The sequence below is a fragment of the Amphibalanus amphitrite genome, unplaced genomic scaffold (genome assembly GCF_019059575.1).
Source record: "Amphibalanus amphitrite isolate SeventyFive unplaced genomic scaffold, NRLGWU_Aamphi_draft 000092F_arrow, whole genome shotgun sequence".
Classification (NCBI taxonomy): Eukaryota; Metazoa; Arthropoda; class Thecostraca; order Balanomorpha; family Balanidae; genus Amphibalanus; species Amphibalanus amphitrite.
In genome coordinates, this window is record NW_024881588.1 from 207,235 (window position 1) to 229,789 (window position 22,555).

General features: G+C 47.0%; 1 protein-coding gene across 1 annotated transcript in view; it reads right to left on the bottom strand.

The window, feature by feature from the left end:
- Nucleotides 1-22,555, bottom strand: part of LOC122380130 (piezo-type mechanosensitive ion channel component-like) — a 101,543-nt gene extending 78,988 nt beyond the window's left edge. Inside the window, exons 1-6 of the mRNA XM_043362970.1 lie at nucleotides 21,236-22,555; nucleotides 17,022-17,110; nucleotides 3,397-3,492; nucleotides 2,254-2,373; nucleotides 1,810-1,936; nucleotides 931-1,055 (exon numbers count right to left, since the gene is read on the bottom strand). Of these exons, the coding sequence (XP_043218905.1) occupies nucleotides 931-1,055; nucleotides 1,810-1,936; nucleotides 2,254-2,373; nucleotides 3,397-3,492; nucleotides 17,022-17,110; nucleotides 21,236-21,522 (844 nt within the window). The 5' untranslated portion in view covers nucleotides 21,523-22,555. The remainder of the gene's footprint in view (nucleotides 1-930; nucleotides 1,056-1,809; nucleotides 1,937-2,253; nucleotides 2,374-3,396; nucleotides 3,493-17,021; nucleotides 17,111-21,235) is intronic.

Below are 22,555 nucleotides of genomic sequence, written 5' to 3' on the forward strand. Positions count from 1 at the left end.
TTCTTGAAATGCCTGTAAACGGTGAAAATTGGACCTTTGACCTGACCTGTGACGTCATCGGTTTGACCTAGGTCAATAAAATTGGGTCACAAGGTAGTTCCCTGATAGGGCTATCCAACACCGTTTGCCGCTTGTCGCTAGGTTGCGTGGTTCTCGAGATCTTAGGGGGGGGCAAAATGCCCCCCCCCCCCCCAACAGGGCGCGTTGCTCGGCAGAGCCCAACGGGGCGCGGGTTAAGGTGAAGATGGCACACAAAGGTCTAAAATACATCACAGTGCTAACGAGAAACAACGTAGGTAATTATCCGTTGTCGCTCTATGTATGCATGTAACAATAGCTAATACTGATGACCGTCCTTACTATGCAACTTACGTAGAGCCATAGTGTAATAAATAACATAGTGTTGTAGTGTTATTTATTACACTATGGTACAACGTTGCATGAATATCATCGGTCAGCAGTCCGCTGCTTATGGGATTCATCACACTATCCTCCTGAGGTGGGTGGCTAAAGCGGACACAGCTGACGCTATCTCGGTGTGAATTCATGACTGTCCTCCATCACAAGCCAAAAGCGGCACTATAATATGGCGCCCCAGAGTGTCGAGTTCGAGCACAGGCAACCGTGCTTGAGGCTGGCAGAGTCGGGAAGCCTGATATGAGGTGATATTCTGGTAGATTGCAAGGATTTTATGATGGCACTATTTCCGACTCAAGTGGCACGTGATGCTGGCATTATGAAAGAGCGACGCATTGCATTCTCTGAAGAAGAAGAAAGAACGATGCGTACGCCATCACGAAACGAAGTAAAGCTTGAAAGTGTGGCCTTACAATGACTTTCTACATTGTGCAAAACACATCTTTCCGTCCCATATGACCCTTCACCAAACGATTTGACATCGTCTAATTCCAACACGAGACCGCGTCTTACCGAAGCAGTATTTGAGCCCGTCCTTTTGTAGCTGCTCCCGCGTGTTTTGGATCAGGGGTGAGGTGCCGCCCCCGATCGCGTTCGTCTCTGGTACGTCCGCATCGCGCGACAGGTCACGACACTCCCTGGGGGCAAGGTCAGAAAAGGTCAGATCATGTCAGGTCAGACTACCTCAAAGGTCATGACGGGTATCCTGACTGACGATCGGAATAAATAGCACATGCGCAACGATAAATCCCTATCAAACTAGAGGCTATATAATCACGGGGAATTTAATAAAAAAAAAAACGATAGCAAATAATATCTCAGACATTGCTACAGTAGCGAACATCTGTATGGGCCAGTCAACGCACATGGCACCAAGCAGACGCAGACTGTCTCATGCCTGTCAAGTTCATTGACTTCCGAAGCATGCCACCCATCACAGAACCAGATGTTACCGGTCGCTAGGCCGGTCAGTGTTAACGTTCCATCACCATCCAAGGTCCGTGTGTGACTGTTCCATTGAGGGCAGCTAACACTCACAGAGAAGACATGTACATACCTCTGTCGCTCAATACCGCTAAGTAAACAATTCACAGGATTCGTCACAAGGCCAGTCTGGGCTCATCAGTGCAACCATAAGCGACTCCATTTCGGCGGACTTTCCTTTTTTCGTGGATCTATCGAAAGAAGAGACTTCCAACCGAGTCATATCGATAAATCAGCTAGACCGGACTTTAATAACATTTGCTCGATCTTTCGAAAGCATGATGCAAAAACTTGATGGTCATGACAAGGCATAAAATATGCCGCAAAATATTTCATCATCACCTTTTTCACAAATCGTCGCATTTCGACCGCATCAATTCAAAGAAGGACTGCACGTGCACGAATTACCTGAAGGTGACCAGCGTAATGACGAACGGCACCAGCTTGGAGGCGAAGTAGAACACGCCGGCCAGGATGGAGACCTCGTCCAGTCGTATGAGGCCCAGCTGACGCAGCAGCGGCTCGGGAGGGTCGCCTGGGGAGCGGTGTCGGAGGGAAGAGGTCACTGGTCAGGTCACGGGTCACACAGTGTAGAACGACGGACGTTAGCTGGGCGAACGGCGGCCAACATTAAATATTTGGTGAGAAGATGTTTTTGACTATGAAAACTACACAATAAAACGAGAGTTGCCCACATCAATTAACATAAGATTCAAAGTTACCACCAGGAACTAGGAAACAAAAGCAAAGTTGTTCAAGTTTCGTTCAGCGAAGGCAATCTAACTAGTCATCATGAACTTTGGCACATCGCCACTTCATGGCAAACTTCAATGCCGAGCAGACCATACTCACAGAACTGCAGTATGTGTCCGTATGGTGGCATGGCGAACAGCGCTATTTGGAAGCACACCAGGGGCAGAATGGCCAACAGCGTGAGCGCCAGACATATCTTCAGGTAGATGCCTAGAGGACCTGCAACAAAATGCATCAGGAAGGGAGCAAATACTATGAGCCGGTCCCGTAGCTCAGTTGGTTAGAGCGTTGGACTCCGCGTGGTGAGAGCACGCGTTCCCGGTTATGACAGTCCGGGTTCGAAGCGCGACGGGCGCCCGACATTTATGGGCCTCCTGACAGGTATGGTTGCGGTTGGTGGCAGGCCGTAGCCAGGCGAAGTCAGCGAGGGGACCGGCCGTGCGCGGCTTTGTGCGCACGTTAAACTTTGGACTCTAAATTCTGCCATAGAATCGGAATTGCGCGATCGGAGGGTAGAGGGCAGGGTCATCGCAACAAGCTTCGCTTAGCGGTGGCTCTGTCCTTGTGAATCCTTCCCATCAAAAGGTTCGGACTAAATTTATAATAAAAAAAAATATTGTCAGAACGCCCCGAGCGCCAAAGGTCGAGTATCGTGTCACATCTTATCATGTGCCAACATTGTTCCCAGATTCATAGTAAGCTTGGTTTCAGCAAGTTAGAATATTATCAACCATCACTATCCGCCGATTGGTCTCAAAGTCGGCACACCAGCGGCGGTGCCAAAAGCAGGACCCGGCCGCCCTAAGCATCTTGTTTACCTTTGCGACCAGGCGCGCCACTTAGGGTCTCGCAGCGATCGTAAAACAAACTCGCTAAGCCGGGCAAACAGTGAGTGGATAGCGGGAAGTTGGCGTCCGCGCCAACCGATGACGGTTGGCTGACTGAAGGCCGGCGATAGGCAGCAATCGTGCCACAGACTTCAACACAGGGCCCTGCAGGGGATTCAGACATCACCGCCTAAGCCAGCACACCTCGTTCGTGTGTGTGGGTAGTGGCGAAAGGAGGACAGGTGCTATCACTTGGTTATCACTGCATGGTATGCGACAGTGAATGTAGGCACCATGGATAAAGGGGCCTGGGAGCAGTGGGCTGGGAGAGCTGGGGGAAGGAGGAACTGAGAGCAATACACTGGGAGCAGTGCATTGGGAGCACAGGGAGCAGTACACAGAGCAGAGAACTCACCCTGCCAGGAGCGCCGGGTCGGAGCCGGCACCACCGGACAGGCCAGCAGTAGAGCCAGATACACCAGTGAGATGACGTCAAACTGGAGACTGCAGCCTGCCGACAGGGAAACGGTGACGTCACACAATAGCCCGCAGAGAGAAAAACGGCTTATTGCAGCCTGCCGAGGGAACAGAGTGATGTCACACTAAACCTGCAGAGAGGTGGTGACGTCCGACTGCAGTCTGATGTCAGGCGTGGAGTGACGTCACACTACACAAAAAAAAATCACATCTTGGCGACTCTTTTCTGAACACTCCTAGCTGAGCTGCTAATGCGAGTTACATAGATAAGGGATCATGCATATCAAAACCAGCTTTAAACTGGGCATCCTAAATCAATGATCGATAGAGCCTGTCTATTAAATAGGAACGTAGTGATATAGGCACCGCATTGCAGAATGCAGGGATCATATCTTAACTACGATACCTACTGATCGTATTTCAGAGGGAAAACATCCAAATAATTCAGCTGACATCGCAAGAAATCATCTATTATTTACAGCGTGATTCATATACCTAATTGTATTGTATGGTGCTATATAAAGGGACGATAAAGGCAGCGACAAAGGAGTAGCTAGATAGGTAGTGCGATAAATCAGAAAGCCGTAGAACGAAAAGCCACGTCATCATTCCGATTGTCGCACACAAAGCACTGCAATACAAAGACGTTTTTAGATAAGTTACAGCATTGCCAAGCAAGAACAAACAACTGAGTAGGTATACCTAATTATAATAGGCACTTGTAACCAAAAAGTCAGAAGAAAGACGATGGTTTTATCAAGCGGTGTTTGTATATAAATTATAAATGGACGGAGAGCAGCATTCCCTCTACCAGCAGTTCAGTCATTGATCAGCTATGTCGCCGCAATGCGGTCAGTCCCTAGTTGTTTCCTCTGAGCTAAGACGGCTGCAGGCAGGCCAAATCTCAGAACACCGCAGTCTGTAAGCTTGACTGTGGCCGGTCGATCGAGGTCAGTGGCGTAGGAAGACAGAGGCCGTGAATACATACCTACATGCCAGAGATACCTAGAATCGAGGAAAAATATGAAGCCTGAGCGAGATTCTTTGATGGTTGGTTGGAAAGAATGAGGTGTACCTATACAGTTATACTTGTATGTAAACGTTATCCTTTTGACGTCCTACGAAAATCCGAATCCGTTGCCTACATTTGATGTAAGCTGGTGTCATACGTTTACCCCAGCAATCAGTTGCACTGTTCATACCCACTATGTGAGTGCATATAAACGGTTAGCCGTGCCGCCCACCCACTCACATGCCAATAAGACCGAGCGGCACAACAGCCCGCCACCGACCGCGGATGACAGGGGGGGGGGTGACGGAGGGGGGGGGGACCCGTCAATGACCGGTGCTCGGCCGACTGTCATAGCAAATCAGGCCGAGCAAACACCCGCCGGCACACGCGCACACATACACGCGCGCACATTAGATGCGGGCCCGCAGTGGACCAGGCGCTGACGGAGTGTATGGGACGACCGGATAATACTGGCAGAGACTGCAGCGAGCGGATGAAGAACCGTTTTTGGTTATTCAAATTTAAGATCAACTAGGTAACAACTATCGATAATCGCTTGATTCAGAGTTTCTCTAACTGCCAACTCCATTTCAGGTAGCCTTATCTCAGTGCATGTACGGATTCAGAAATTTATTCACCCATTCCAAACGTACGAGTAGTACGTTTGAACGAACGTACTCGTATAGATATTCGAAACTTCCATTCCACAGATATTTCAAACATATCTATGATTGAGCTAATGCTACCCACAGAAGCACACATCATTGCATGCTGCCGAGGATCAATTCCTCCACAGGTCAATCCGCACAGTCATGTCCCCGTCTCGTGACACATCCTCCTGGATAATTAATCAGGCCTCTGACAGGTCCAGCCACGCTGGCTGAGTTCCCATTAGGACAACACACAGGCAGCACTGAAAAAAGTTTTTACCATCAATTTACTAAGTTACTAGCTTTGGTAAATTTTACCATCAGCCTACCATCATATTACTACCAGCCTACTATGGTGCTGAATACTATCCTGCCTTGACATGTTGATATTACCATGGTTACGTTTATCAGGGGTGGTTTTGTACCCCAGTTTACAAGGTGGTAACCACCTGAGGCTAGTAGATACCCTCGTAAGCTAATATTCCCTACCATAGTAAAATCAACCTTTCCACGGGCGGATCCAGCAGGTGAATTCGGCGATCAAGTCTCCTCCTTTCCATAGAGGTGTTTGCCAATTTTTGATATGTTGGAAGGAGCGTCATCCAAGGACTAGCTGAGACCCTGAGCAATTAATAGTTTTATGGACGAAAGGCCAGAAATTTCTTGCAACAGTTCCCTGGGTGTGCTTCTGCTGCTATGGTAAGGTATACCATGGCAACACCATGACAACACTACACCCTTACTAACAATCCACGTGCGTCTGACTCTGCTGCAGCGGCGCCGCCATGTCAGTTCCGGCCGCGCGCCGGCGTTGTGAAGGTGCTCCGTGGTTTTAAATATTTGAACGGTGATTGTGTGGGTGGTTAGCGTAGCTGACGGTGGAGGATACTCGGAAATAACAAGTAAGTCGTTGTATCTTCAGCATAATAATACTTATCTCACGAGTGCCATTTCCAGCAAAGATCGCAGCCTTTGTTTCGGTTCATGTTGTTGAATTTCCTTGAGACCCTGTTGGACCGGGTAGGGGGAGGGTGGTGGGGTGGGTATCATTGCGGGCATTTCCCAGCGTCGGAAATCAACGTGTTTTTTTATTTGTTAACCCACGCCTCACTGGGGTATGTGCTCTAACGCGCCCCACAGCACGTTACAGCACGTTACAGTGGGGGGGGGGGGCTCCTAACTCCGAAACTACTGGGCCGATTGTCAAAATTCAAACGGCCCCTGGTAGCCCTGGAAATATTGTTGAGCGAAGCCTAATGTCATTGACCTCGAGGTCATCGATGACGTCACAGGTCAGGTCAAAGTAAAAATATCAGCGTCTTGGCACTCTGGGCGCCGGCCAACAAATCAGATCAGGCTCATTTTTTGTTTGCACACTCGTGAATATATGCGTAACATAACCTGAGGGTACCGAACTTGTACTTCGAATTTTTCAGGTCAAGGCCATCTCATCCCAGGTCACGAAAGCTTTATATCGTGCATCGGTGACGTGAGACATGTTTTATGGTTCATGTAGGCCATATATATCGAAATCAGTGTTGTATGTGTCAGTTTAGGCCATTTTAGCTGAATATAGCTGAGGTCAGGTCAGGTCACTTTAGGTCAAAAATGGTCAAATTTTGAAGTTGACATTTTTCAACAAAAAAGGTGTTTGTCAGATGAAGTTCACATATATTCAACGCATATGTGTTCAAACACATATAGACCCCGTTTCCATGGGCATCACTGATCCGGATCAGCAAACTTAAATCGTATTATATTTCTCGAACTCTTCGTTACATGATATAATTCCAAGTGGATTAGGCTTATATAATCAGTTAATCCCTTATTTTCATTTTCATATATTGTCTAACTATACTGGATTAGCTAATCCATTTTTACTGATCCGGATCAGTGATGCCCATGGAAACGTGGTCATATTCTGCTTTTTTCATTCAGAAACGTATATGTAAAAAAATAAAAAATACAATTTCTGAGTTTTTATATTTATAATTTTCAAAATATTCAACATTTCGAAAGTCCGAAATCAGTTTGGTAGCCCTGTAGAGTCCACCCATGCAAAAAAAAAGGATCTAGCTTAACCCTCAAGGCGGTGGGGGGGGGCATTTTTTGCATCCATCTTTAGTTTTTTTTTCGATATATCTCCAGAACCGCTGCGCCGATCTTCACCAAACTTTCAGTACCCTTTTGCACATTGTGACCAAATTTTTTTTCCAAAGGCTATGATAAGTTGACCGCTACGTCGGAGTGACGTCATTTCTGCCATTGTCGACCAAAAAAAAAGCTTCGCGGGAAGAGCTGTCAGGTCTATAAATTTGATTATGCATAAAAATGTTCAAGACATGAAATGTGTAGAATTACCAGGGCTACTATACTGTTCTCTCGATTTTGTTTTTGAAGTTGACCCCAAAAATAAAAAGAAATAGATATAATAGCCAAAAAATCCCAAAAGTTTTTCGATTTTCGAAACAAACGGAATATATGTAATAGCCACTATGGACTTCTATTCACATTCCAAGTATTAGATCGATAACTCCTTTTTGCCAAGTTATAACAAAAAAAAACTGTTCAAAATTAATGACGTCAAATTTTCAAACTCGATTTTGGCAATTCTAGACCACAAAGCGCAAAACAAAGACCACCATTAGACTCGCCGTGACGAGTGGCATCGAATCAATACCAATTTTATGCGAAACTATCAACTTTGACCTGAAATTTGACCTTTTTGACCTGACATTGACCTGACCTCCACCAGAAAGTGACCAAAAAACCGTCCCTGATGGTCTTATAACCAACACCATTGAGGCGAATATGAAAAATTGGCCATAAAACATGCATCGCACAACCCTACTTAGTAAAGATAGGTTCATGTGCTGACCCTTGGTGATCGGACCTGGTATTATCAGTGACCTCCAATAGCAACATATGCTCGTATAATAGGCAACTCACGCCCTATCGCTGATTTTTGACAAAATGCCCTTTACTCGATGTTGCAGCGCATTCCTTAAAAGACCCGTGAACGGTGAAACATTTTATCTTTGACTTGGCCTGTGATGTCATCGGTGACCCCGAGGTCAATGAAATTGAAGTTCCCTCGACAAATTTAACAAGGCTATCGAACGCCATTTAAATTTTACCGATCCGTCATAGTAGCTTCGGAGATTCGGGGGGGGGGGGGTCAAAAATCCCCCCCCCCTCCCACCGCGCGGAAGGTAGCCGGGAGGCCCACCGCTTGCCGGGTTAAAACTCAGATCTTGAGAGCGATTACCGTTGTTCAATGCTTTGCATCAAAATCGGCCGAACATGATGTCACTCTGGCGTCATTTCCGGCCGATCTATAGTAGCTACGAAAATTTTATTAGTGCACAAGGTGTCAAATAAATTGATGCAGCCGAAGGTCCTAAAAGCTTTGTTTTGATACGTCCAGCGGTTTTAAAGATATTGCGTAAACACGAGAGGGGCTATGAATAGCCCTCCCCACAGTAGGGTGGGGGTTAACCCTCGCCCGTATTGGTGTTTTTCAGCCACGAACGTTTAAGGGGGGGTCCGTTGAACCCCCTCCTTGCCGTTTCGCCCCTGATTGAGCTAGAGCTTCGCGGAAAAAACGAGCGTGCTGCCCGTGACGAGAGAAAGCCGATGGTACCCAATTTTATCCTAGGTCGTCGGTCCTAGGTCATCGGTTGACCTTCCAGGTCAGGTCAATGACCCAAAAGTGGGGAAAACTGGGACCTGTTAGAACGTCGTAAAACGTGGCTACTATTGGGTTTTTTAGGGAACTGATCACGAATATCATGTTAGCTATGATCATAGATGATGTCTTCATGCATTTAGGCCAGGTCGGGTCAGGTCAGGTCAGGTCAACCAGTAAGGGTTTTGCCGGGTATTCGTAGTAGGTGCACTAGGTGGCAACCGCCTCTGACAGCTTCGTAACATGTTACGAAGGCACCAAAACTACTTCGTAAATGTTCATATATGGTTGTTAAATTCGAAATCAGCTAAAAAAACTAGCCTAGAAAGATGCTGATAAAACTCGAAAAAGTAAACCGAGGTCATCAAAGGTCAATGAACTGACCTGACCTTCTGGTGACCTTGACATCCACCCTAATGCATGGGAGCAGCATCATATCCCATGTTTGAACGCTTGAAACCACGAAAGGACTGCAAACGCGCGGCAAATGCGAGCCGACATACGCCGAATCGCGATTCCGGCCAAACATGGTCTCGAAAAGTAGGTCACAGGTCAAAGGTCATTAGTCAGGGCCATTACATTTTTTAGGGTAGGTGTAAAATTGATTATAACTCGAGGGTACTGAAAGCTTCGTTGCGGTCGGCCGCTTTTTACGCGAGGTATTCGCGAAAAACCGAGGGGGAGTCCGTTCGACCCCCCCCCCCCTATACGGGGGAGGGTTAACAAGCCAAAACGTTGCTAATTTTTATTTTGATCTGACCTGTGACGTCAACGGTGATCTCGAGGTCAATAAAATTAGGTTTTGCTCGACAGTTTTTCCAGGGCTATCAGACGCCGTTTCAGTTTTGACAATCGGCCCAGTAGTTTCGGAGTTGGAGCGGGGGGGGGGGGGGTTCTATAAATAGCCCCCGCCTCCCCCAGTGGAGTGCGTTACAGAACATACCCCAGTGGGGCGCTGGTTAAGAGTAGAATTTTTGAATTATTGCCAACACTCAACACTGCACCTCATGGCAATTAATTCATTATAGGGCATTTTACCTGAACCAGCCTCTGGCCTAATGTCCCAAATTTGCTAAATTCCTCACCCTACAAATCCCCTGTTCTATTAGATGCTGCCATTTTTTTAAAACAACTTATCTTAAATCCTTGTTTCATCAAACTGGGAGCTAGGTCACGGGACACTGCGAGTCAAGGTGGGAGGGGTAGGAGATAGAGTGTCACTGCAGCACACACAATCAATCTTTCCATTGGTTTATCTTATATCAATGCCTGCTCTTTTCCAGAGCTGGCTTTCGAAGTTCGAACCTTCGGTATATGGCTACCAATGCCCTTGGAGAAGGTGTTGCGTGATAAATCGCTGGAAGGGCGACATTCAACGATTGTGTGAAAAGAGACCGATTGCATTGTGATGATAAAGTGAACTGTAATAATTGTTGTTCATGCGCGTTGTTTGGTTATGTGCAGACGTAACTTTGTTTGTGGCCAAATGCTTTTTATGTGTGAAATATTTCATGTAGGTTACTAGGTAGATGCTTTGGAAAAGTGAAGAGCTGCTTTGTCGACTGCTAGGTAGATACTGTCATGCATGCTGTTGTGCATCAGTAAGTGGCTGTCGTAATGATAAACAAATTTGGCATGGATAGGCTAAAGCACAGCATATGAAGCATGCTGGTTGATGACTAGTAAGATCCTGTTAACCGACTGGTAATATCACAATAAATGTCACATAGTAAACTATTGTTTTACGATGGTTGGCCAGCAAAGCAAAGCTGGTATCCAGATGACAAAAGGATGGTTTTACCATGATAAGTCATTAGTAAGCATTACCAGGGAGTAGCTAACGATAGTAAAGTCCTAGTTTCGTGCTAGTATCACGTGGGTTTTTGGGCATGGTATGACGACATATAGTTACCGTGTTAATACCATGGTAATTTTTACTGGCATTGGTATTCACATGGTTTTACATTCATATTAGGCCTAGTATTTGGGTCGTAAGTTAGTTTACCATAGGTAAGAGGCTGTTCAAAATATGACCACCACTCGAAAACTAACTAGGGTGGTATTTTTCTTAGTAGGCGGTACCAGGATAATACTAGCGTTAGTAGAGCTTTGGTTTCTTATTAGTTATGCTTTAGTTTCAAGGTAGTATGATGAAAAAATATTACCGTACTAAGACCATGGTATTTTGATGAGCATTGGTAGTTGCATAGTATTCCTTTGATATTGGGCCTAGTATTTGGATCGTAAACTGGTTTACCATAAGTAAAAGGCTGTTCAAAATATGACCACCACCCAAAAACTAACTAGGGTGGTATTTTTTTCTTTCAGTGAGGGTGACCGGGGGCGAGTGGGAGGCAGGACTGCCGTCCAAAACGGAAATAGAGCGAGGAGGGTTTGTGAATTGTGCTAAATGTTGTAATTATTCAATCATGCTTAAAATGATGAGAAGTTGTTGTTAGCGTTCATTTGTTATAATAAATGTAGAACAAACATGAAACATGGCCGCCCCGCAGTGTGTCAGAAAGAAAGAAAGAATTTAAGAACCCTTTTACCCTGAAGCAGGTAGGCATTAATAAAGGTTTGAAAGAAACCTGAAATTTCGTTTATCTCAGCTGATGGGACAGCGTCACACTGTTTGAAGCTGATTAATGGTTTAGTTTACCTTTACCAACATCGCCAACATAAATAAATCCTTCTCTGACTTTTTGACATTCCCGAACGACCAGGGACCGACTCAAATCCAGCTACGACAGGCGACACCACCGACCCACCCTACCCGAACAGAGGAATAACAGTCAGCACCCCATCACCCCGGCCAGGCAGTGACATTAACCTCACAAGCCCTCTGGCCCGCCGCCAACGAGTGGCGAACGCTGAGGCCTGTCGGCAAGCGGCACAATCCATAAAAACTGGGCCAAAGACCCGGCGCAGTGCATATATGCATTGACCCTTCCCGCTGCTGAGTTGGTGCCAAATCCAAATTGATGACAAACCAATGGTAGGGCGACACATCGCTAAGGATGAGCGGGAGCTGAGGAGAAGAGTGTGTGAGCCAATGGCAGCCTCAGCCACGGCTGAAAAGAGGGGAGAGCAGGGAAGAGATGATGTCGGTCTACTATTTCGTTCCATGCAATGTCATAGGGTTAATGTTAAAAATTGGGTCTTGAAGGAGACTTGTCGGTCGTGCCCATGTGTCTGGGAGAGGACATGAGCCCATGCCCCCCCCCCCCGCGGCTGTCAGTGGATTGAACCAACTTCAGATTAACTTGGTGAGTTTACAGAAGGCACTAAAGTTACACCTTGAGTGTCCACCGCCAGAACATAAATATTTATAGGGCACATCATATGTAGCAGCTAAGCTGACGGACGCCTCACCTACACCAATCCACTCTCCTAGCATAGCAACATAATGACGGCAAAACAGCTTAGCATCGTGATTTGTAGCCGTCTTTATTGATAAAAAATACTTAAAATGTACGGATAACACCTGTTACAACCACAATTTGTTCCCAACAGCCAAAAAGTCTTAGAATGTGCATTGTAATCAATAACAATTAATACAGTGGTACAATTCCTTAGAGCGCTGGACTCCCGGTAGTGAGAGCCCGGGATCGAGTCTCTCTGGCGCTCGATATTTGAGACTCCTGACGGGGATAGTCTGCGGTTGGTGGGAGCGACCGCAGCCGGTTGAAGTCAATGGAGTGGGACAGGCCGTGTCCGGCTTTAAAAGGCACGTTAAAGGGACTGTCCCACCTTAACATTAGAATTGAGTTGAGATAGCCATCTTGATGGGCGTTCTTTGAAAATCAGAGCCGTGAAAACCGTTTCTCCAGCAATTACTTCATCGCAAAGAAATTTGTGTTTGATTTTGACATCTGTGCAAATAAGTGCCACAATGTATTGGTATTGGCACTTAAAACCTGTGACGTTTCCGCCTTTTCCGAAGTTTCTGTATCTGTCGACTTGTTTTTATCGAAACCTTGAAAAATAACAACGCCTCCTTGAACAGCGCCCATTCGTTCCGGGTGGAGAAATAAATTGATATGCCAAACTAATTCTAATAGTCTTCTAATTCTTGTAGTATTTTTATTTTTGTATTTAAATAGTTAAGAGGCCGTCCTAAATGTGACTGAAGAATGCAAGAGCCATGAACTTATCAATGGCAGGTGTCAAGTTCAAGTGTGCAACTCTCTAAAATTAATCATAGTATCAAAATGATAAATGATTTGCTCACTGCTGTTTCAACTTTCAACTCCATAATCAAGACATGCTCTGAGAAGTCCACAATCTATTGATGGTGACAACTAAGGAAGAGACGATGAATGTTCACCTTTTTATTTCTGAGCATCCAAGACGACTAACCTTGAGCCGTTAAACATTGATAATACCCTGTATGCTGAAGTGTGGGTGGCCTGAGGTCGACCATGCCTAGTAAAGAACTGTTGTTTGTGTAAACACCATGCAGAGGTGTTTTGAAATAAATTTTAGTGATGTAATGTATCATTCTTTGAACTGAGTTGCTGATGGCGGATGAAAGCGGAAGTGCTGCATGTTGAATAAGAAATGCTCTGTTGTGCTTTTAAGCTTATGTTAGATTTTATAGATGGCTTAGTTTTCCTGCAGATTTCATCTTAAAGCTGTCAATAGTGTTTTACCTTTGTTTCCTGGGAGCAGATCCAGCTACTAACATGAGCATGGGACTGGGCCTTTGTACCACAGTCGCTGCGCTGCTTGTCAAAACCTAGGTAATGTGCCTTGTTAGGCCATGCTGTGCATTTTTTAAACCTTTAAGAGTAACTACTTTGTGATCATTGACACACATATTGCACCTGACAAACAGCAGCAAAATCACACCCCATCCTTACCTCTGTGCAGTGTCACCCAACAGACAACGGGGCTTCAAAACAGGCAGGTTCCGCATTCAAGTCGCTTCTTGCAACTATTTGACTAATGTTAGGACAATAGACGTGCTGTACAGGGAAGGCGTGTTCTGTGTAGCTCTTGAAAAATGAAGTCATGCCTAAAATTCAGTTTAGAATATTACAATTACAAATAACTTGGATAAAAGTTGCAAAACATGAACTCTGACTGGTCAGTTGAAATGTCTTGAGTCAGTGAACCACGCCTGGGCTGGAGGTGGTCAGTTCCCTGACTTGCGCGACCTCGGGCATGAGCTGTGGTACTTGTACATGGACAAATTGAATAGGCCTAGATCATGTCGTGGCTGCAGTCCAAGACATGTTCACTAGTTGCTGTTGCTGCCGCCGCCTGCTGCTGCCCTGCGCACCGGCTGGCAGCTCACTGCTGGACTGTTTGCGCGCCAGGCATCCTACTGGACGAGTGGGGTGGGTCGCAGATCTTTGAGAGTGAAACGTTTGGTCAATGTAAAGGTAGCTGAAACTCTTACAAATAATCTAATAGAAAGGCAAAATTTCAGAGGACTCCATTGGTGTCTCAGTGGTGACAATCAGAACTTGATCAGAACTGTTATCACTTATCATGCTGAATGCTGAAACTGAGAATAGGGCTGAGCTGGTGGGCTAGAATTTAATATGCAGGCTTACAAGGACCCCAGTTAATCCACAAATTTGTCAGACTTGCCTGTAGGCAAATTTATGCAGATGAAATGTTTCTGGCAGATAGCCCTGAGGCAAAATGCTATTCAAGCTTGTTCCGCAGCTCGTTGCGTTCCACCTGAGCCACTAAATCAGAGTCACACAACTCTGCCAAATGTGCTGAAAGGCCACAATTTTTCCAATAGGTAGGTATATTTATTATTTTTCACAGACACAACAAAAATACAAATGCAGTTCACTACAATTCATTCTGCTTCAATTACAAATGCTGGAATGTGTTTTGCAGACTTATTATACTGAATCTTGAACAGACTATATTATATTACTTTGCTCATGGGCCCAGGCCAGTACTGCAGAGTATGGCTCGCAGGTCGCCAAGGAGCACTGGCCCAACTCCCAAGCTCAAAATTGACACAAACCCTTCAAACAGAGCCCGAAAATTCACACCAAAGGGGGCTGAGGCCTGAGAGAACACAAAAAATGCACCAAACCCCAAAATGGCCAGTCAAAATCTGCACTGACCTCAAATCCCCACAATGCTACACATCTGCACCACAGCAAGCCAAATTCGCACCCCGCTACACTACATCCGCACCACACTAGACCAAATCCGCACCGCACCACACTTAAATCCGCACCAGACGAAGGAGTCCGCACTGACATAATCTAGACAAAATTGCCCCACTTTGCAGTCTGGCTCATGGCTATATCCATTGTGATTCTTAGGTCTGATTATTGAAGTTGAGCTCACTTCCATCATCCATGTGCCCAAGACATTGTGGGCAGCATCAATAATCAAACATCAATATCTTGCTTTTGCTTATTAAGGAGCATTCTATAACTTTTTAAAAATGATAAATAAGGCCTTGTTGATATTCTTTGCAGTTTGCGACCTTCTTCTGGACAAAGTTCAAGCTTCAATTTTCCAAAATTCATTTCAATCCTTTCCATGAACATTGAACATGTTTACCAATTTCCTGAGTTTATGCGCAATGTTTGTACTATTCGCGGCAGAAGCGTAACAAAACTTTGTGCCACCGATTTGGCAGCTAGGAAAAAAACTTTGCCCGATAAAAAAACAATCATATGACGTAATCGATCCAAAAGCTTTAAATTGGAATTTTTAAACAATTAGCCAACTATGGGCCGAATGTTTGCCAATTTCGTGTAAAGGGGCCCATAATCTATGTCTTGCAACACAAGAACAGTATATCAAAGCAATTTTTTGAAGGTGGGACAGTCCCTTTAAACTTTGGCATCTAAATCCCCCCGTTACCCGAAATTACGTGATCGAACGGTTGATGTGCGAGTCTACGCAACAAGCTCTGCTTAGCCGCCTAGCGTGAGCTCCGGACCAGTCAATCCGTCCATTCAAATATTCGAGCTAAAAAAATCTTTCAATAAAAAACGCACAAAAATACCAAAAGGAGCCCACAAATAAATGGGTCCAGGTCCCGGAACTAACAGAGTACCATTAGCCTGGAAATTGTTGACCAGTCATAATATCGATAGACATCAGAACACAAGGCAGCTATTACATTATGATGGGTAATCATCCTTTATAAGTCATACAAACGTGGCGGAGTAAAGCCATACGGATACCACGTCATACACCTCAACGAAAAGCATTCATTCACTCGCAAATTGTCCAAAACCCTTGACCAAACAGTCTTCGCGTTATCGTTCGCTAGCAAACCATGAATGCCCAATGACCGATTGAAAACAGTCCGCCGCCCGAAGACAAACCTCCCGCTGTTCGGCGTCCACACGGCCTGCAGCGATGCTGACAGCCCCTATGCCCCCTACTCGGCAGATCAGCCCTCCCCCGCCGCCGCGGCGCCAGTGGACCAATAACCTGACTCCACAGCGCGGCGCCGGGCGAATCGATGCGCCAACTTCCGCGCTCTCATTATATGAGAATGTATGGCGGGCCCACCTGGGGACCGTGTGGCGGCCAATCAGGCCCTCTGCGGTCGGCGCCCGAAAACGACCGACTCACCCGCCGGGATGTCCGCACTAAAGGCAACACTGCCCCTCCCCTGCCCTGGGGCAGATAGCCGGAAGTAAGGTATTGGCAGAGTTGTAAGGGCCTGGATGAAATGAGATCATCAGGCACGCGCCTACCTGAATCTGGTGTGGAGCTATGAGAAGTGTGATAATTAAAACAGTAAAAATATGTTATTTTATGTGCTTCCACGCCTTTTTGTTTTAATAACTTTGATTTCATGGCCCATGGGTATAATTCATGGAGCGTTGCTGCGTTTACAGCAGGTATGTACAAGAAATGCACAAGGTACGAGGAATTTCCAAGAGTTTATGTGAAAAGGCTTCAGTAACCAATTCCAAAAACCACTTCATTATAATAAAAAATGTTCGATCAAAATTCAAAACTCAATTGTAACGGTATTTACTCACTGCGCGCATTATCGTGTATTGCGGAACAGCATAACTTCAGGCGCCTACTATTAGCGACATCTAACGTGAAGAATATAAGCTTGCATTGCGGCGCAGCATAGCTGCAGGCGCTGACTACTGACAGTGACGACATCTCGGGACGCTATTGTAAAATAGAGATGCAGCCATACGTTGAACTTGCCTTGCCTATGCTGAGGTTGGATTTTAGGCAGTTGGACTTACCTATGATGAAGCCCAATGGTAAAAGGATTCGGACGAGACACCAGCAAACGCCCTCGCCAGCCATGGTGCCTGCTCTTAGGTGGCCCACTCTGAAACCAGAAACGAAACCAGAGTCAGATAAACCAGTCAAACATCCTGCTCTTCAGCTACCGGGCACTAACTATCTTCAGTTGGGACGGGAAAAGACGTTAGTGTGCAAGGAGCAGCGAGTTTAACTACGGATGAATGCCTATTGTTTGGGTTTCAAGGAGACCAAATCCATCAATGTCACTTGAGGGGTACCGAGGAGCAATTTACTAGACAAAGACGTCCAGGTAAGAATCATTAGGCAAAGTTCAAACGCATACTTGGTGATCAATTGGCGGGTACAAGCTTCCACATGGGCTAATAAGTTGCAAGCCGCAAAGACCGCGTGCTAAGCAGACTCGCTTCAAAAGCAATACCTGGACATAATTCTCATGACACCACTATACTTCCTTATCCTTGGAAGACAACTGTCAGTGAGTAGCCTAACCCATTTATATGTGGATCAGCATTTACCCGTCTGTCATGCATAAAACATACCACAATGCCGTTGATTGGTGGCAATAAATGCGGCAGTTATACTGTGCTTGGAGAAACACCGTTATGACCTGAAGAAGGTAGCGTCTTTGCGGGGTAAGTAATCCCGATAAGCGACACGGTACAAAATAGTGCCGATTATGGGCGAGACATGAACACATGAGCTCCCAGCATAAAAAATATAAAAACGAAATACTGTGACTGAGCCGATTTAACCACGTGCCAGCATTCCAATGCTCGTTATATTTTATAAGTTTGACATTCACTCTAACGCGAGAGGGTTCCTGCTGCTTTGACTAAACTGAGGCGAGTGAGCGGATGTCCTGTGGGTGGGTATGTGGGCGCCGGCCAGCCACTGCAGCTCGCTCCGAGCCAACCAGCCGAGTCGCCCAGCGCGATGACGCTCATCAGGGTCGATACGGGCGACACGCCCGTCATTCAGACGCAGACAGCACTCGGAAGTGCTAACACACCAGCCCGGAGCACCGCCCCTCAGAATGGCCGCTCCGGACACAACTGACACGGTCACTGAAGAGCGCGAACTGGGGCAACTTCCTTTGAGACTTTGTGGGTCAGTTTTTGCGCCATGCGTTGGACTGAACGTGGTCCTCTCAAAGCATTTACCTAGATTACAGCAAAACTGAGAGCAGTCATTTTAAAATCTTGTTTATTTTAGAGGATTACCAAAAACATACTTTTACTCACTCAGCACTCATGCGTGGAATCACAGACAACTGTGGTGGAACACGTGCTTATTGTGCAATGAAAACAAAAATAGCTGGACCCAAAGACAACATCCGGGTACGCTGGCTTCCTAACGACACTCCTCAAAGCGGAACTAAGCGATCTGTGCTTCAGCGACACTAATCGCAATCCATTTGCATGCATGAAATAGCATTGCCAGAAATTCATCGTGGCGGCTTTGCACATTATGTCGGCAGAATGTGTCGGGGCTGGGTACGCTGTGCCGGTGTTCTGCACCCCCTGCGTGACCTCTAATGGCTGAGGCCGACTCCCGTGGGGCGCCCAGTCACAGCGGCACTGCAAGTGCAGAGCCGCCGTATTCTATCAGGGAAGTGTGTCCAGTCACGGGATTGGCCAGTGACACCGGATGTGTCGAGGGACTTTGTGGAGCTGCTTTACCCATAAACGTATTTGCTTGTCTTTGTGCACTTTTATTTTTATTGGCATATGCATTTATGTTGCACAATTCCATTGCTATCAGTGATACAGCATCTATAAGTGGAAAGCCAGCGGCCCGAGTGCCGTCAGAAAGCTGCAACAGGAGCAGATAGCTGCAGATAAATGCAATAACAGCAGATACCTACAGATGACTGCAATAACTGCAGATAGCTGTCCTGACACCCAAGGCGTCAGTAAACAGAGCTGCAACGACAGCATGCAGCGAACAAGGCCTCTAACGAAAGAACTGAGCTGAACACAGGGATTTTCACTGACAAAGAACTGAACCGGCAACAGATAAGTACACCAGCGATGGCTGCTTTGGCAACCAGGAGCTGCACTGGCACGAAGCGGCGACCCGCTCCGGCAGCTGGGAGCGGCGGGCTGCGGTCGGGCCGCGCTCAGCGGGCTGCGGTCGGGCCGCGCTCAGCGGGCGCCGTGGTTCGATCGCCCGTCGGAGGCCCTCCTGGCGAGCCGAGCCGGATCGGGTGTCACGGGGGAGCGGGTTCGGCCGCGGCTCAGAGTCCCAAACCGAGCCCCGCTGGTACGGAGTCCCAGCCTACGCCTAGTCCGGGCGGAGCCCCAGTCCAGTCTCACCCCCAATCACAACCCAGCCCCAGCTCTAGCTCCAGCTCCAGTCTCACCCCGACCCAAGCCCAACCCGAGACCAGCACCGATCACAGCCTCGGCCCGACCCCATCCGCAGCTCGGCCGCAGTTCCCAGCCCCGGCCCGAACCCCACCGCAGCTCAGCTCTGCAGTTTCAACCCCGAATCTAGTCACGATAGGACCTGTCTTTGAGCTCTGGCCCAATGGTCGCAGCTCAGCATACCAGAAATTTGCCAATCAGCGAGTTATGATGTCTGTGACCAGATAAAGAAAAATGTAGACACACAAGCGCCAGTGAGTTATGGAGATAGGAAAAAAAAGAAATTAAACGCATTCGGGATTCGAAGCATAGGTGACGAAAACCATTGCACATCATTTTTGTCATTTCGGAACGCTTTCATCTTATAATACAAAGGCTGCCAATAAATAGTAAAAACATGCACGAGGAGTTGCAAAGAGCATGCTGTGTTTTGATGTCCATTATTTAGGACGACACTGATGGTGACATGCGAGACGCCGAGCTGAATTAATCCAGGGACATAGCCATCGACCTGAGCAACTTATGGCTTCCTCCCAATGACTTTGTAAATTTGAACATAGAATTTGAACATCAAAGGCTTGTGAAGAAAATACTTCAGTGACTCAACTTTGGACATAAATAGCAGTATTTAGGTCGATCGCTTACTTTCATTTATAAAATTTCAAAGTGACTATCTCAATCACATGGTTTTTACTTTTTATTCATTTTAATCGCTATCAGCAATTAATTTCAAAGGAGCAAAAGCATATAACGTTTTAGAAGCAGCGAGGCATTATGGAATCATCCACCAGGTTCATATAAGGTACGTACTTTCTTCCATTTCTCGGCTAGGATTCCCAGATGTCCTGGGGCACACGCACATGCACACGCACACACACGCACAGCGGACGGGTCGCGGGTGACAATCGATTGTGTCTATACGCTCTGGCGGGTGGGGTGGAGCCAGCAGTGCGTTTGGGAGGAAAATATCGGAGATAAGAAGATTGTAGGAAAATAGGAACATAATTAAGGACTGCGCAAGGGGCAATCACTTTTTAAGGTAGCTCTTAATTTCAATCTTATCAGCAGTAATGCAAACACGCAGCGCTTCAAAATGTGATCAGATTCAAACAAAGCTTATCCATTGACCGTCTGGCGACTATTTATACAGTAGCAAAACTCGTCCTACACCGTATCAAAGGATAGCTATATCTTGGAACAGTTGCATGCAAGATTCTTACATTGCATGCGGCGGACACCATGTATTCCAAGCCTATGTAGAGTCACGCTTGTAATATGGCAACGGGCTCCAACAAACAGCACATGTAAACCATTTCATTCTATCGTGTACTCGTACCTATATCTTTTTCATTGAAAACTATCCTGTCGTCATTCGTCACATAAGTGTGAGTAAATAAACGCGCTATCTCCTTCGATCGCTGACACTAGCTGCTTTGGCAGACGTCTCAGGTCTCCAATGAATGCTACCTTTGATGATAGGGATTTGATATATACCAGGGCACGGGGCCATTAAAACTTCGTATATGCGTCCTATCTCACCATGTTATAGCGATGAGATAGGTACTAGCCGTCACAGTAAATGAAAAGACGCAGCTCTCAATCCTATACTATGACCATGCTCGTGATTTGATGACACCATGGCAATGAAATAGAAATAAATAAAATAACTGTAATAGAGTGAGACTGGTAAAATATTTACTTGTTAAGGACAATGTTTAGTGTTAGCCAAGGTCTTTGGAGATTTAGAAGGGCAGTCCGATAGTAAACACACATTCCTCCTCTCTTCGGTACAGTGTGGAAGTTTCCATCACGCCAACCCTCACCTTCGTCGAACAGAGGCCACTCCTCGCCGCAGACTGCCCAGTCGCGACTGCATGCCGGTCGACAGCCCGGACGCGTGTCGATTTCTGGTGGATGAGGCGCGACTCTCGGGTCCCCCTCCCCGCGAGGTCGGGGCGGAGCGTCCCTTCTGAGATATCCAGTCTACTGCCGAGGTCAGCTCGGCGCCGTCGGCGTCCGCGGTCAGCATGTCTGTCTCCGAGGTCAGGCTGGGCCTGCCGTCACTCCTCCAGTCCTCGTCTAGCTCCTGCAGACGCTGGTGAGCCATCATCTCTGAGGTGTCTTCACTTCCGGCGCAAAGCGGGATACCGCTCACCACTTGATTGTGGCAGAGGGCTTGTAATTGTGAACAGGTGGGTGCCAAGTCATGCCAACGACTGTCACATTAGCGTCACTTACGGCTGTATGCCACGCCCGTCACTTATGCTTCAGAAAAATCGCATTCACTTATTCACCACACTTGTTGGTTGTCAATTCAAAATTGAATATCCCTGAACGGTGAGCCGGATCATCCACGCTTCACCAGTCTGGGTGAAGATACAAGCCTCGCTGCCTCGCCAATAAAAATCCCTGAGTCAGGATACACGCCTCACCAACACTTGTGCTCTGGTGATGTTTCTGTCCCCGATACACAGCACGTTCACAGCACACAGTTGGCACACAGCTTCAGCACTGAGCGAGAGGGAGGGCGAGGGAGACGGCCGAGTTCATATCCTGATAGCAAGTCACTGATAAGTGCCCTGCCACCCCTGCCTGTTTGTTTCACAATGTTCAACTTTGGGGTACCGCGCTCGAATAAAGTGTTCCTCTTCCACCACCTATTTCACCAAATATTCTCCCACTTGTTTCGCTGCTGCTTCCACCTTATGATCGACCACAATCACCTTTTCAGTCGCTATCGCTTCATTCTAAAACGTGGCTAGTTACCGTGATATCGCGGCTACTGCACAAAATTCCCCACCGTCACAACATTAAAACGCCGTCTTTCGTAGTGTCCTCACTTACTCCCACCACTGCCACCGCTCAAGTAACCGTCACTGCTCGCACCACCTTCACAGTCTCAGAATCCACAGTATCCTCGTCGCCACCGTCGTCGGGTCGCCGCACACGGCACCGTCGACGGCGTCGCGACAGGGGCGGCTCGCTGCCAAGTGCCGTCGCCGCTCGACACGTGCCTCTCAGGGGAAGGTCGCCCGCCTCACTGGCGCACCTGTGTGTGTATGCACGGCTGTGTGAGGCTGTATGTGTGCGGCGCCACGTCACAGCCGAACTGGGCCGGCCGCTGTCGCGACGTGCGGTGAACT